The sequence below is a fragment of the Gadus macrocephalus genome, chromosome 2 (assembly GCF_031168955.1).
Source record: "Gadus macrocephalus chromosome 2, ASM3116895v1".
In the NCBI taxonomy this organism is placed as follows: Eukaryota; Metazoa; Chordata; class Actinopteri; order Gadiformes; family Gadidae; genus Gadus; species Gadus macrocephalus.
In genome coordinates, this window is record NC_082383.1 from 10,066,141 (window position 1) to 10,081,015 (window position 14,875).

The following is a 14,875-nucleotide window of genomic DNA, read 5'->3' on the forward strand; positions in this document are numbered from 1 at the left end:
CACATTGTATTTTTTATTTTTTTTTACAAATGCACAAATATACAAGTATACAAATACATATGCATACGCTACATAAATATTTCGCAGTAGCATAAGAATACAACAGGGGTGACAGTAAAATATTTAACAATAGGTTATTCCAATAATAATTCCGAGTAACATTTGACTGTTGGGATTAGGTTTGTGTTATATAGTTGATTATATGAGACTATATTTATTCTTTACATTTTCAGATACAATCTTGGAACATGATGATTTGTTTATCATTTATGTATGTTAATCTTACAATATAAATTGTGCATTCGCGTTTTTCGATTCACGTTAATGTAGTTGGTGACGTCATTGTCTGGGCCTTCTTTCCCCCGCCTTACACCGGAAATGAGAAAGACCCTCACCGGAGGTTGGTATTTTTCCGCGCCATCTAGAAGGGGAAATTAAAATCGTACTGGCGGGAGTTGATGTCAACTTTCGGTTGCTGAGACCAAGTTACTATTAAAGGTATCTATACATGGTTTCCAGGTCTAATCATGATTTATGAATACAGCGCTTGCCATGCACACGTACGTGTGCAAGTAATCATGCAGTTTCATGACTTGTAATACTACGTTCGTTTTCTGTTTACGTTTACTGGCTAGCTGATATTTTCTGCAGAGGCTCAACATTATGTTGTGGAATAATATAAATGCTGATTTATTTCGGGCTTTAAATCGATGACCCTGTTTTGTTTGTTGTGAAGGTTGATCTTGACTTTTAGCTGGCTGGTAAACATCTTGGATGATGTTTTTTTTGTTGTGTATAAATGTAAAGATCACTGACCGTAAAGTTCCAAGTGTTAAACCTCCTGTCCTAAATAGCACTGCTAATAACACAACAGATCATAATCCTTATCGATCTTATTCGACACAAATGAACAGCAAAATAATGTATCCTGCACGTAACGTTAGGGTGTAAAATATTCTCCATCATACCATGCGGTTCTTGGAAGCGGATTTGTTCTACCTTACACTTGGAATACATACAAAAACATAACACCTTGCATCGCACTACTGTTGGAATTTAATCTATAAAACGGACTGTTTTGATTATAACACTGTGAAAACTACTAACGTGTACAATCATTTTAATTCACATACTTGTTTATGATCAAATTTGGATAATTGTATAAGGGGATTTAATTTGTTAAATCAGAACATACTATTGTACTCATTATTTTGAAATATAATCCTTTTAATGTCCCTTTTATCAATTTATGCTCTCTCAGGTTCTATAATCTAAGAATGTGATCGGATAACAGTCAAATCGTGCAATACAAAAAATACACATAGTGCAGAGTAACTATAGGGATCGTCAACTGCACATGTGTTGTTGTAGCACAATAAAGTAATTTAAATGGTAAACAACTGAACACGTCAGTTGATCAGCGTTTATGTGGAGAGTGTTGAACACCTCATCCAACACTAACCTGTGATGCTGTGTACCGTTTCACTGATCGTTGTATCCCGAGAGAGGGGAGATGGTGTGCTGGCTATCGGATTATCATGTTCTGCATACCATGATTCCCATTAGAGTACACCACAGTGGCTAGGGTGGTCGCCTCCCAGCTGGAAGGTATCTCAGCATTCTACCTATTGACATTGCGTAAGATGGTTAATGAATGTATCTGAATTCACTGCTGTGATTGTGATTTTGCACCAGCTTTTTCCCAAGCGACTTCCAGTGAATTCCGATACTTTCTGGCTCGGAGTCTTGCACCCAAAACAGCAGTCAAAGCCTTTAAAAACCCTCTAGCCCCATATCTCCTGCTTCCATCGTGACTTCTTCGCCACCTCCTCCTCCTCCTCCTTGTAGACATGGACGGAAAGAAACGAAACGCAGGGCCGCTGGCGGGCGGTGTGTCGCAGGCCAAGCGTGGCAAGCCAGGCAGCGAGTGGGAGGACAGCCCGTCCGGGTTTGAGGAAGAGCTTTCAGCCATGATGGACGAAGCCGAGATGGACGGGGAAGAGCGGGAGGGGCAGGCGGGCCACGGTGTCATACCTGTCGGTGAGTGATGGAGGGCTGCTGGGGGATGACGATATCATCGTCCCAACAGAGCGCTCACAATGAATGTCTCACCGTTTTCACGACTTTTAAACATTATGCCAATCCAGTTGAGGCAGCTCCAGTCATGGACTTTTATTTGTATAGCCCTTTATCACCGTTACAATCTCAAAGGGTTTTACAGGTCACATTTTTATGACAACCCCCCCTAACCCAAGCCCCAAGAAGAACAAGAAAAAAAACGTTTGATTAACAAGGGAGTCTGCCTCCTTTCAGGAATGGTAAAGAGTTAAATGGTTGCTGGTTACAAAAAGTAGTAATACAAGCAAACATTTTAAAAAATTAAGAAAAGGTCACCCTAGTCGAGGTTGCGGTTCCAATTTCCCTTTTATCAATGATAATACAGAGGTGGTCAAAGTGTGTCAGAGGAAGTAATGCCCTGATTACGTTTTGGATCTTTATTTTCTGTTCTGTAAGGCGAGCTGTTCTCAGCAGACATCAACCCCAAGTGGCGGAGACCCCCGGCCCCGCCACTAGACGCCAGCTCAGACACGCTGGTCTTCCAACAGATCGACCTCGACTACTACTTAGGTAAGATGGAAACACACCCAACAACACAGGAAACTGCGCAAGACACAACAAGTCCTTGTTTTTGTTTTGCGTTCATTTGAGGATAGAAAAAGAGAAAAATCGAGCGACTATGGTTTTGTTTTCTGTGGGAAGACTTATTGTTCCATACTTGCTAGAATAATGTCTTCAGGTTCCTACTACTGGGAGGTTGGACCAAAAATTCTTGTTGGTGAACGCAGTGTTGTTAAAGAGCAAGAAAGTACCAGCACTCATTCATAGAAGTTATAATGGGCATGACCGATGCTTAATTTTGGAAGTAAACTTTATGGATGCAATCCATTTGGAACGATTTATTCAAATTATATTCTTATCCACCATCAAAGTTGTCTTAGTCACAGCTCACATGGATGTCTTTTTCAGTTTTTATTCATTTGAATATAATCCATTGCTGTTGTTTGTGTTGTCTAGGAGGCGCGGTGGCGGGAATGCCCGGCCAATCAAACGGCACCGTGCCCATCATCCGCATGTTTGGTGTGACCGACAGCGGGAACAGCGTGTGCTGCCATGTGCACGGCTTCGCTCCCTACTTCTACACGCCTGCGCCCAATGGTAAGCACTGCACTTGTGGGGCGGGTTTTTCAACATGCAGTTGGGCTTCTTCTGTGGTGAAAGCTTCACCCTGGCAACAATAGCATTACCAAGCCAAAACACCAACCACCAGAGCAACAATACCTCTTCAATCACTGTAGCAACAAGGTCGGCACTGCCCCAGAAGCGAGAGTGTATATAAAGTGTTGGTATTTTTTTTTAAATTACACCTGAATAACAATATTTTCTTTTATCCCTTTCTAGTTAGGCTTAGTCCTCTTAAGTCCTTTTAAATCAGCGTGAAGAACAGTATAAGCATGCATCCCTTTGTCTTTGATTCTCTACATTTCTTCCACAACACACATCTTACCCAGAATCTTTTTTTTGGCTCTATCTGTCTTTCCCTCTCTGGATAAAAAAGGATTCACGTCTGCCCACTTGGGAGATTTCAAGAGAGAGTTGAACTCTGCTGTGCTGAAGGATTTGCGCTCGAATAAGGACAACATCTCTGTGACTGTTCTTGCTGTAGACATCACACGCAAAGAGAGTGAGTGCCACCTCAATCCACCCCGTCCCACTATCTGTTCCCCTAATGTCTCATAGAATGGCCAAGCTTGGGTCTTTTGTTTCCACAGGCATGTACGGTTACCATGGGAGGCACATCCAGGATTTCCTCCGGATCACCATGGCGATGCCACGCCTCATAGCGCCAGCCAAGAGGCTCCTGGAGCAGGGCATCAAGTTTGGACCTTTCGGCCAGCAGAACTATCAATCCTACGAGGCTAACATTGACTTTGAAATCAGGTGAATTTTATAAGCAGTGGTCTGTCCCATCATGCATTGCCTTTTAGAGGCCATCTCCTAAGGTGCGTTTCGAAAGGTCGTCCTCCCGCCATCTTTCCCACAGGTGTCTAAAAGCTAAGTGCATTGCCTCCGCTACATCTTTCGCGGGACACCCTGACATTGCTATTGCTCGTTCACTGTACCTCAAGCGGCACAGACGAGCAGCAGCAGTAAGTGGTCGAGGAGGAGACAACGAGGCGGCAGGTGACTTTCAAACATGCTTCAAGGGCATATTCATATATTTCCTGACTTTCATGCTCCTGATGTGACTACTATCCACAGCGGTTCCTCTGTCGGATACACTGATGAATGCTAGTCATTCCAGGTGCCATTCCAGCCCCTCCTAGCTGCGTAACCTTTCCTCCGTGTCACTTCTCCGTGCTAACCTCTGGTGCTGGTGTGCGTCGGTAGGTTCATGGTGGACTGCGGTGTCGTGGGCTGCTGCTGGATCGAGCTCCCCAAGGGCAAATACCGAGTCCGTGAGGCCAAGGCCCCCGGGGACATGACCTCGGGGAACCCCAGCATGGTCGGTGCATCACTTTCCTCCTTCCCGGCACGGCCCGTCGCAACTATTACATCTAAATCATCCAGTCTACACCACTCACTTATCAACTCCGAGACTCCCACTGTCTCCCACAATGCCTACCTGAGCAGGGTGCTCAACTCATTAGCAACTCCTTAATTAAACCCTCTATAAAAACGTAGTTAAACCCTATAAAAACAAGAATACGCTTTGGATAAATGACTCGTTATGATATATGACCGCCTAAATGCCCCCCTGAGTCTATCTGTGTGTGCCTCTGTGCTCGGCTCTCCCCCCAGGTGTCCTTGTGTCAGTACGAGGTGGACGTGGGCTGGACCGACCTGGTCAGCCACCCCGCTGAAGGGGAGTGGCAGCGCATCGTGCCCCTCAGGGTCCTCAGCTTCGACATAGAGTGTGCAGGAAGGAAGGGTGTGTGTGTGTCTTTTATTGGATTCAACCTATCGGGACTTTGGCTGGTATGATCACGATCGTTTAGGACGATTTCACCATCAAACAAATCGTATATTGTTTTAACTATACTCTGGGATGTGACGTAACCGAGACCAGCACAGGTTTGGGATGAACCTGTGCTGGTCTCGGTAGCTGCGTGTGTGGCTGGGAGGGAGGGTGGCGGGGAGCTGTTCTATCTCGTTCTAGCACTAGATACTACATTTCAATCTATTTTATGAGGATATTAAATATGACTTTTTCTGTTTGGGTCAGTACCCCTTTCTCACGGTTGACATTGTTCATGGAATACCCCGATATATCGTTCCAAATGGGTGTTTATCAACACCGATAGCTGTATCTTTGGATTTTTGTTTTTAGCAAAGACCAAAATACCCTGGCTAGGTAGTGCTATCCAATAGTGCCTGAAAACCAATAAATCCCCATGTTTCGATCTGTGTTGGCACGACACTGCCCATGCCCACAGACATGGAGACTGAGCGGCACACGGATAGGATTCTGAGCAAAGAGGACATTTTAAGAAGATGGAGTTTTGGCAGTCTGATCATTTTTACAACACCCTTCAAGGAAGTGGATAGCTGTCGCTGTACTTCAATGTTGATATAGATCAGCCAGAATCAATACGTGGACAGAAAGCAGAAGTAACTAAGGCCGGTCTTTCCACTCGCCCAGGGATCTTCCCGGAGGCGGACAAGGACCCGGTCATCCAGATCGCCTCCATGGTGCAGCGGCAGGGCGAGAAGGAGCCCTTCATCCGCACCGTCTTCACCCTGCAGTCCTGCGCCAGCATCGTGGGCTCCCAGATCCTGTGCTTCACACAGGAGAAACAGCTGCTGCAGGTACATGCACACATACTTGCATTTGGACTTATCTTGAAGGGCACCGAAGTTGAGGACTTTTGCAGGCCGCCAGAGTCATCAGATAAGCACTATGACACATAGATGTCGGTTAACTGAGAAAGAGGAAACGGGAGGTGAGATAACGCAGCCCTTGGCTTGTGAGTGTTGCGTATCCATTTAATAGTTATTTTGCGTTCGTAGAGCTGGGCGGAGTTTGTAAGGACCACTGACCCTGACATCGTCACCGGCTACAACATCCAGAACTTTGACTTCCCCTACCTGCTCAACAGGGCAGCGAACCTGAAGGTGATACCCACAATTATGTTTTGGATTCATTTTTGGTATTCTAAACTTCTCACTGCGGTTTAAACTGTTCAATCAGATGACGTTTTAGTATTTTCTGTATTATTTTCTAGTTCAAAAGATTTTCATGAGGGTTCTAAATCTAGTCCGGCAAAACGTCAATATTCCCAGTCTCTGTCAACGGCAAACTTCCTATTTTCTAATGCATCGTCTGTGACCCCCCCTTCTCCCTGCAGGTAAACCTGTTCCCCTACCTGGGCAGGATACAAGGCATCAAGTCTGTCCTGAGAGACTCTAACTTCCAGAGCAAGCAGATGGGCCGGCGGGAGAACAAGATCATGAACATGGAGGGCCGGGTTCAGTTCGACCTGCTGCAGGTCAGCGCTGGACACCTTTTCAGTCTCAATCGGTTGATTTGTTGAGTATTGCTTCAGAAATGTTACGATTATTCTAAATGAAATTTTCATTTTCCTTGGTTGCTCAAAAGTATGCAAATCTCAATTTGGGCAGTCTATAAATAACTTGTGTATGGTTATTTATAGGCTAAACAATTGCATCTATCTATTATTAGAATAAGAGAATATAATCAATAGATGAGTTGACAATGAATGGATTGTTAATTACAGCTCTAGTTCCTTTGGATTTGGATTGGTTTCTCCTCTCAGGTGCTCCTCAGGGACTACAAGTTGCGCTCGTACACGCTCAACGCCGTCAGCTACCACTTCCTGCAGGAGCAGAAGGAGGACGTGCAGCACTCCATCATAACTGATCTGCAGGTAGGAGGACAACCGCGCCCTGACCCTGTCCTCACCCTACCCTAACCCTTAAAACCCCCACAAACACCCCCCAAAACCCCACTCAAACTACCACCCCCACCCTTACTTGCACTCCCATTCATACAACAACCCCAACCATCACCCTAACCCCTCCAAACCACCCCCCCTAACAACCACCCTGACCTTCCCCTTGGACCTGCCCTAACCCCACCCCAACCACCAACCTTACGCTGCCCTTACCCCACTCCTTACACACAAACTTCAGTAGTGCAAAACTACACAAATAAATAAATGGAACCATATCTCTTTCTTGGTTTGAATTCCCCCCCCAGAACGGTAACGAGCAGACCCGGCGGCGTCTGGCTGTCTACTGTCTGAAGGACGCCTACCTGCCACTGCGGCTGCTGCAGAAGCTCATGTGCGTCATCAACTACATGGAGATGGCCAGGGTGACGGGCGTCCCCCTCACCTACCTGCTCTCCAGGGGCCAGCAGATCAAGGTGGTCTCCCAGCTGCTGCGACAGGTGAGGGACCGACGGCTGTTTGAATATCGTGTGTGTCGGGGATGTAAAGATCATTAGTCGATTTCAACATTTCATTAAGGCCGTCGTCTCAATAACGACAGTTTTATAGCTCTTGTGGTGTCGTGAATTTGGGAAAATCCTTTGCGCGGGGATTTGGCTTCAAAATCCTTTTCATGCCAGAAAAAGGAAACGTGTGTGAATGGTTTTGCGTCTCATCTGCACTTCCTTTGTGTTGGGTATTTATTTGTTTTACATTTGTTCATTTGCTAAATTATTTGAAGTTCTATCATGTATGTTTGTTAGGCCATGAAGCAGGACTTGGTGATGCCTGTCGTGAAATCACAAGGTGGAGAAGACTACACTGGAGCAACTGTAATTGAGCCAGAAAAAGGGTATGGAAATGTTAACAAAAAAAAGCTGCCCCATTCTGAATACTGTAGATGGAGTGCATAGCTTGAATGCCCTTTCACATAACGTTTCTAATTCATAACGCCCCCATCTGGACGGTTGTAGGTACTACAGTGTTCCCATCGCCACCCTGGATTTCTCCTCTCTGTATCCGTCCATCATGATGGCTCACAACCTCTGCTACACCACGCTGCTCCAGAGGGGCAGTGCAGAGAAGCTAGGGTAAGCAGAAGTTTCTACCGCTATACTGGTCTTCTTGTTTTGAAGGCTGCTTTAGAAGTCCAACCTGCCCTGCCTTCCTTTGCCTCAAAATAATGGAATGAAAATTCTCGGTCACTTCCAATTTCCTTTTTGTAAACTAAACAACTCACTTTATTAGTTAACACCTTGAAAGGAATTGTTAGCCTTAACCGAAAAAGACAGAAAAGCAACTTCACTATTCAGCTACAGATACCGGGGGAAGCGTAATATCAAATTGCAAGTGCACCCGCTATATCAATAGTACAAATACAAGTATGAAAATAAATTAGATTAAGAGTTTGTATTCAGTATTTGACCGTCAGAGGTTTCATGTATTTAATTTTGGTCAAACTGTGTTGTTGTGTTGAGCTCTGGTAGTTTAAAGGCATTAGTTTGTTACCTTTGTGGTCTGTGTCTCCTCAGCCTGTCTCCGGAGGACTTCATCAAGACTCCAACAGGGGACCAGTTTGTGAAGAGCTCTGTGAGGAAAGGACTGCTGCCAGAGATCCTAGAGAACCTGCTGTCTGCCAGGAAGAAGTACGTTGGGAAGGAAACCTTGCAAAAAAAGTACTGGGATCGAGCCCAATGTCTGCCTCCAGTTTAAATTCAGATACATCATTACTCAGGAGCAGGTCATAGGAAATTGGCAAGGTCAGACTGCAGATTAGGTTGCAGGCATCAGAGACGAACCCAGAACTATTTGGCTTGAGGTCACATTTGATCACCCTAGGTGTGTGTTTGTGTGTGTGTGCCTGCCTAAACCATTGGCTCTACATTGCTGCAACTGACCATCAGTTTCATGTCCGTTTTCATTGTTAATTGAATAATCATTTAGTCTATAGAATGTAAAATGCCCATTCACAAGTTACTAGAGTATGTTATTTTTTTGCTTGGTTTGCATGAAGGGCATCCAAAAACCAATATATATCTAAGGATCTTGAATGGGGAAAGAAATGTTTTCCTACTTTTATTAACTATTTGTAAATGTGTAGGGCGAAGACGGAGCTGAAGAATGAAACGGACCCCTTCAAGAAGCAGGTGCTGGATGGCCGCCAGCTGGCACTGAAGATCAGCGCTAACTCTGTGTACGGATTCACAGGCGCGCAGGTCGGCAAACTGCCCTGTCTCGAGATATCCCAGGTGAGCTCAGGTCAAAGGTTGCAACGTTGGGACAGCTCAATTCATTTCATCGCCAGATTACATCACAGTTTGAGAATAGCTAATGTTTGATTGGTGTCGGACAGACTTTTTTTGGTTTGACATTTTAAATGCTCATTTCGATCGGTGGTTTCAGAAGTAGTTATTTTTATTTTTTTTAATGGTGTTCCTGGTTTGTTCGGTGTAATTAATTATTTTGTTTTAATTTTTGAGTGAATATTTCACTAATAAATAGTGCTTTGAGTAATTTTTTAAAACAAAATATGATTTATAATTACATATTACTTATTATTGAATAGTAATACACATACAAGATTAGAAAAATATATATATTTATAACTTTGCATAATTTTACTGCCTTATGAACCCTTATGAACCTCTGTTCTACCATCTCTGTGGGGTCAAGAGCGTCACCGGCTTCGGAAGACAGATGATTGAAAAGACCAAGCAGCTGGTGGAGTCCAAGTACACGGTAGCCAACGGCTACACAGCAGATGCTAAGGTAGGAGGGGAAGAGGGATCGCTAACTATGCTAAGCCTGTGATGATTCAAAATAACCCAGAATTCAACCTGGTCCATCTGGGGGATGTCTGTGTTTTCTCTTGCTGATTTTATGACGGCATTAATAAACGTAAAGATTCAGACTTAGACCACAATTTATTGTATTATATTGTGTATAAATAATGATGATGATAATAATAAAATAAAAAAATATATAATAAAATAAAAAAATGTATAATGAACTACAAACATTTTTATTTTTTTTGTTAATGAGATGCTTGTATCGAACGTTGCGTCTGTGTTTAGGTGATTTATGGGGACACAGACTCGGTGATGGTGAAGCTTGGCGTAGAGCGGGTGGACCAGGCCATGGAGTTGGGCAGGGAAGCAGCAGAGTGGGTGTCCTCACACTTCACCCCCCCCATCCGGCTGGAGTTTGAGAAGGTACCACAAAAAATTATCTAATTATAACTCAAATGAATCTTGAATGCAGACCCCTGTATGAGCTCTGTGATTGCTCCACCTCAGGTGTACTATCCATACCTGCTGATCAACAAGAAGCGCTATGCCGGCCTCTACTTTTCGTCCAGTGCTCACACGCACGAGAAGATGGACTGCAAGGGCATTGAGACCGTCAGAAGAGACAACTGCCCCCTGGTGGCCAACCTAATAAACACATGCCTGCAGAACATCCTCATTGAACGGTAAGGTCAAATATGGACATAATTCCAATTTACACCCCTGTGTTATACCTCATTCTGTGATGTTATGATATCAGTACTATATAGTAAGTGATTTATAGTTTGTTCAGGAGATCTTTTTTTAGGTTTTATTTAGGGCTGTCAGTTAAATGCGTTATTAACGGCGTTAACGCAAACCAATTTTAACGACGTTAGTTTTTTATTGCGCGATTAACGGAAATTCATATTTGAAAAAAAAAAGAAGGGATATTTAGCATAGAAAAAAGATTTGCGATTAATCGCGATTAATCTGAGTTAACTATGACATTAATCCGATTAATCACGATTAAATATTTGAATCGCTTGACGGCCCTAGTTTTATTCCTTTACATACATACTGACCAGGAGTACATGTGATGAAATATAGTTTGCGTGTAGTTAGTAGTTGTACAACACTATGGTCAAAAGTTTGACACTTAAATGTGACTTAACTGTGTTCTAGTATGGTAGTGTTGAGTTCAATCAAGCGTTGCCTTTATCTCTTTAGAATGAGTCCTGAAAACAAAGTGTGGACGCTGACGTGTGGTGTGTGCTGCGTGTTTCTTGCAGTGACCCCCAGGGGGCGGTAGCGCATGCCAAGGAGGTGATCTCGGACCTGCTGTGTAACCGCATCGACATCAGCCAGCTGGTCATCACCAAGGAGCTGACCCGCACTGCCCAGGAGTACGCCGGCAAGCAGGCTCACGTGGAGCTGGCAGAAAGGTACTTGCGTTGTAGGCTTATATTTAAATGAGCCAAAAGGGACCTCACATTGTAGTTTTATATGGAAATGAGACAGAAAGGTCCTGTTGTAGGTTTATATGGAAATGAGACAGAAAGGTCCTCATGTTGAAATGAGACCAAAAGTTCCTGTTGTAGTTTTATATGGAAATGAGACAGAAAGGTCCTCAAATTCAAAGTTGTATTGGTCACAATTGCGAAAATAACGTTTTACATAGTGAAATTAAAAAGGGGGTAATCATTCATTGTGCAAATTACTGGAAACTGAATAAATAATAGATGATAGTAATTTAAAAACAGACCTCCCTTAAGGAGTTGATGCTATAAAAACGGTCCTTATTTTTTGTAATTTCATATTGAAATGAGACAGAAAGGTCCTGTTGTAGTTTTATATTTAAATGAGACAGTAAGGTCCTCGCGTTGTATTAGATATAAAACTGCAGCAGCATGCCATGCATCAAAAGTCCCCGCTTGCCTATGCTACATATGTGTATTATTTTTGTATCTTATTATTCAGGATGAGGAAGAGAGACGCAGGAAGTGCACCAAACCTGGGAGACCGAGTTCCTTATGTCATCATTAAAGCGGCGAAGGGTGTAGCGGCATACATGAAGTCAGAGGTATAGATTGTATAGAGCATATATAACGCACAATACTTATATTGTTTAACCTGGTGCCTATTCATATCCCTTTTGGACAAAATGTTCTCCTTTTACCAAATTGATGAAGTGTATGTATTGTCAATTGTGGCACCCATTGCACTCCTGAGCATCCCTGGAAGAAGGGATCCCCTACTATGCGTTTCTTCTCAAGATTTCTTCCTTGCTAATTTCAAGGGAGTTTTTTCTTGCCCTTAAGGGGGCTTGGGTAGAGGGGGGTGTCATAAATGTTTGGCCTGTTAAGCCCTTTGAGACTGTAATGGTGATTAAGGGCTATACAAATGAAATTGAATTGAATTAAGAGAGGAAGAAATGCTGGGTTGATCTCCAATCCTCTTCTAACTAACCAAAAGTCCCACTCAATATGTTTGCTCCAATCCTTTTTAACAATGGTTTTTAATATGTTCAGTCTTTTAGAGAGCTGTATCGCCCCATAGTTATAGACCCTGTTGTGTTGTCTGTTCCTATGACCTTGGCAAACTCTTCCATCACCATTGTCATGCCAGGACCCCATCTTCGTGCTGGAGAACAACATTCCCATCGACACCCAGTATTACCTGGAGCAGCAGCTGTCCAAGCCTCTGCTCAGGATATTTGAGCCCATTCTGGGAGAGAGCAAGGCAGAGAGCATCTTGCTCAGTGAGTGAGCACACACACACACACACACACACACATATTTTCAATAATCTATTAGGCAAAAAGAAATGAAAAATATATAAGTGATTCCAAAACACTGACATTAGGCAACAAGCAAGGGCTGAGTAGAGTGCCAGCCCTTTATACACATGTACTTTATAACTGCAGGAAGCCCATGGCCAGTGGGAAACGGGAAATACAAAGTCAGCAACGCTGCTTATGTTCTGCAAAGTTATGATGGCGTGCACAAAGCATTATATACATTTTCAATTATCTATGTTTTCAATCATCGTACATTGAAGAATACAATCCCAGCTACAATGGTATGTACCAGTGGTACCTAACCTTGTACCAGTAGTACATACCACAAATAACTTTGTACCAGTGGTGCATACCACAGGTCGTAAAACGCCATTGTACAACCTCAATCGGGACAGTGAGGGGCATCCTCTAGTGTAGCTAAATAAAAGAGTTCAATGTGTGTTGAACCTAGTTTGTTTGATTCCAGAGGGGGACCACACGCGCTGTAAGACTGTGCTGACCTCCAGGGTGGGTGGTCTGATGGCGTTCGCCCAGAAGAGAAGCACCTGTATCGGCTGCAAGGCTGTTCTCAAGACGGACGGTTGGTTACCCATTCGCTCGGACCACTGTTGCCCTTCACATTCTTTGGAAAGCTCCTTGTCTTTGCATGAACTGCTATTACTAATAAGTATTAGATATTAGATTATAAAGATGGATTAATTTAGTGTGATACACGGCTTGCATCAATTGAATGCACTTCTCTGCTAACTGGCTAGAGTTTGTCTGTGAATCTGCCTTTGTCATAGCAACCTGTTACTGTCTCTGCAGCTGCGGTGTGTGATTACTGCAAGCAGAAAGAGTCAGAACTTTACCAAAAGGAGGTAAGTTTCGGATCAAATTGGAATGTAGTCAGAACCTCTGGTTTTATAATGCCATTTAGATCGGATGGCTTGTCACGGGTCTAACACCTTGCATAAGAATATTTCCTTTTGGTTCCTAATCAAAACAGGATGTTGTGAGGGCCCAATAACCACATGGCTCTGTTTGTTCCAAGTTTTATTTGGCAAGGGATACTGTCACTAGCTAAGCCTGTTGCTAGCTAACACTTTAGCTCGTGTTCTGCAGATCTTCCACATGAGGACGTTGGAGGAGCGTTTCTCTCGTCTCTGGACTCAGTGTCAGCGTTGCCAGGGTTCTCTCCACGAGGACGTTCTTTGTACCAGGTACTCCTCAAACATATATATTCTGTACCAGGTGCTGTAACACACACTGGAGTATATAGTGCTCTACGTCTATACTAGACTATTCATTCATTTTGCAGATATCTTTTATATTTAATTAAATGATGGGTGTATCTGGAAGAGAGAAACAGGAAAGTGGGGTAAAGAACAGTTGGAATATAGCAACCTTGACCTAGGTGACTTCAAGGTATTTTGCCTAGTTAATTCAGATGTTCATTACAAAACGACTTGCAGTAATTCAATCTCCTATGGGAGCAGAAAAGGGGTTTTAGGGCATCTCGCTCAACGCTACTTTACAGGTTAGGCTACAGATTATTGGGGATCAAACCTGGTAACTTTTGCAGAGACCTGGCTCGCTAGCAGCCTAGCCCTACTAACACTATACCTGCCCCAAAGGTCTTAAATACATAGGAGTAGAGAGGCAGTAGTAATGGCCACTGAAGTACATCTTCCGATGTCAGCCAAAATGTGTATTAGTAGTCATTAATCGCCATATTTGACCTGGGTTTTGTAGTTTTTCATTAAAAGCAAATTTATCCCATGAAGCATGCTTGCATACAAAGACCGACTGCTGTTAATGCCATGATGAATATAATCAGTCTATAGCAACATCGGTATTGGCCATTACATTTCATGTAGGTGCAGCAAATCATTAAGTTTGCAACTGATGTTGTCCCGTTGCCTGTTCCCCAGCCGAGACTGTCCCATCTTTTACATGAGGAAGAAGGTGCAGAAGGATCTGGACGACCAGGGCAACCTGGTGGATCGTTTCGGCTGGTGAATGCACACCCGTTGCTGTTTGTATAAAATGCACTGTATTTTACTTTAATAATGGTTTTGTATTGGGAAGTGAATAAATATTTCTGGTAAAATTGTGTTGCTTTTTTTTTTAATTGTGGTTCATGTGCTAGCTTTTGATAAGGGGGTCTTACATCCCTGGGGCAGTTATTAATAGGTCTTAAGTTAACTCTTCTGGGATTCTTTATTCAGAAGTAGAATCCGAGTCAAGCTGATACCATATAGGGTTTTCTAGCAGTAACTTCACAAATTAGAGAAGCTCAAGTGGAATGGGGTGTTTCA

At 43.4% G+C, this 14,875-nt stretch overlaps 1 protein-coding gene across 2 annotated transcripts; it reads left to right on the forward strand.

The window, feature by feature from the left end:
- Nucleotides 1-378: 378 nt before the first annotated feature.
- Nucleotides 379-14,670, forward strand: pold1 (polymerase (DNA directed), delta 1, catalytic subunit). 2 transcript variants are annotated; one of them, XM_060039752.1, is made up of 27 exons: nt 379-498; nt 1,849-2,040; nt 2,515-2,628; nt 3,076-3,216; nt 3,617-3,742; nt 3,831-3,999; nt 4,450-4,564; nt 4,861-4,990; nt 5,702-5,868; nt 6,070-6,174; nt 6,408-6,548; nt 6,837-6,947; nt 7,280-7,471; nt 7,775-7,863; nt 7,985-8,101; nt 8,543-8,656; nt 9,112-9,259; nt 9,684-9,779; nt 10,085-10,222; nt 10,307-10,482; nt 11,068-11,220; nt 11,756-11,858; nt 12,404-12,536; nt 13,042-13,155; nt 13,383-13,435; nt 13,680-13,777; nt 14,489-14,670. In XM_060039752.1, the coding sequence occupies exons 2-27, from the start codon at nt 1,851-1,853 to the stop codon at nt 14,574-14,576; spliced, it is 3,321 nt and encodes a 1,106-aa protein (XP_059895735.1). In that variant the 5' UTR covers nt 379-498; nt 1,849-1,850; the 3' UTR covers nt 14,577-14,670. The 2 variants fall into 2 exon arrangements, with proteins under 2 accessions (XP_059895735.1, XP_059895744.1); XM_060039761.1 differs by lacking the exon at nt 14,489-14,670 and having other exon boundaries at nt 13,361-13,435.
- The last annotated feature ends 205 nt before the right edge of the window (nt 14,671-14,875 follow it).

Bases quoted from the DNA above. Each gene is read 5' to 3' on its own strand.
- pold1 (XM_060039752.1), top strand. From the start codon at position 1,851: ATGGACGGAAAGAAACGAAACGCAGGGCCGCTGGCGGGCGGTGTGTCG. The intron at 7,472-7,774 runs GTGAGGGACCGA...TATGTTTGTTAG, and splicing joins TCTCCCAGCTGCTGCGACAG to GCCATGAAGCAGGACTTGGT. The intron at 9,260-9,683 runs GTGAGCTCAGGT...TGTGGGGTCAAG, and splicing joins CCTGTCTCGAGATATCCCAG to AGCGTCACCGGCTTCGGAAG.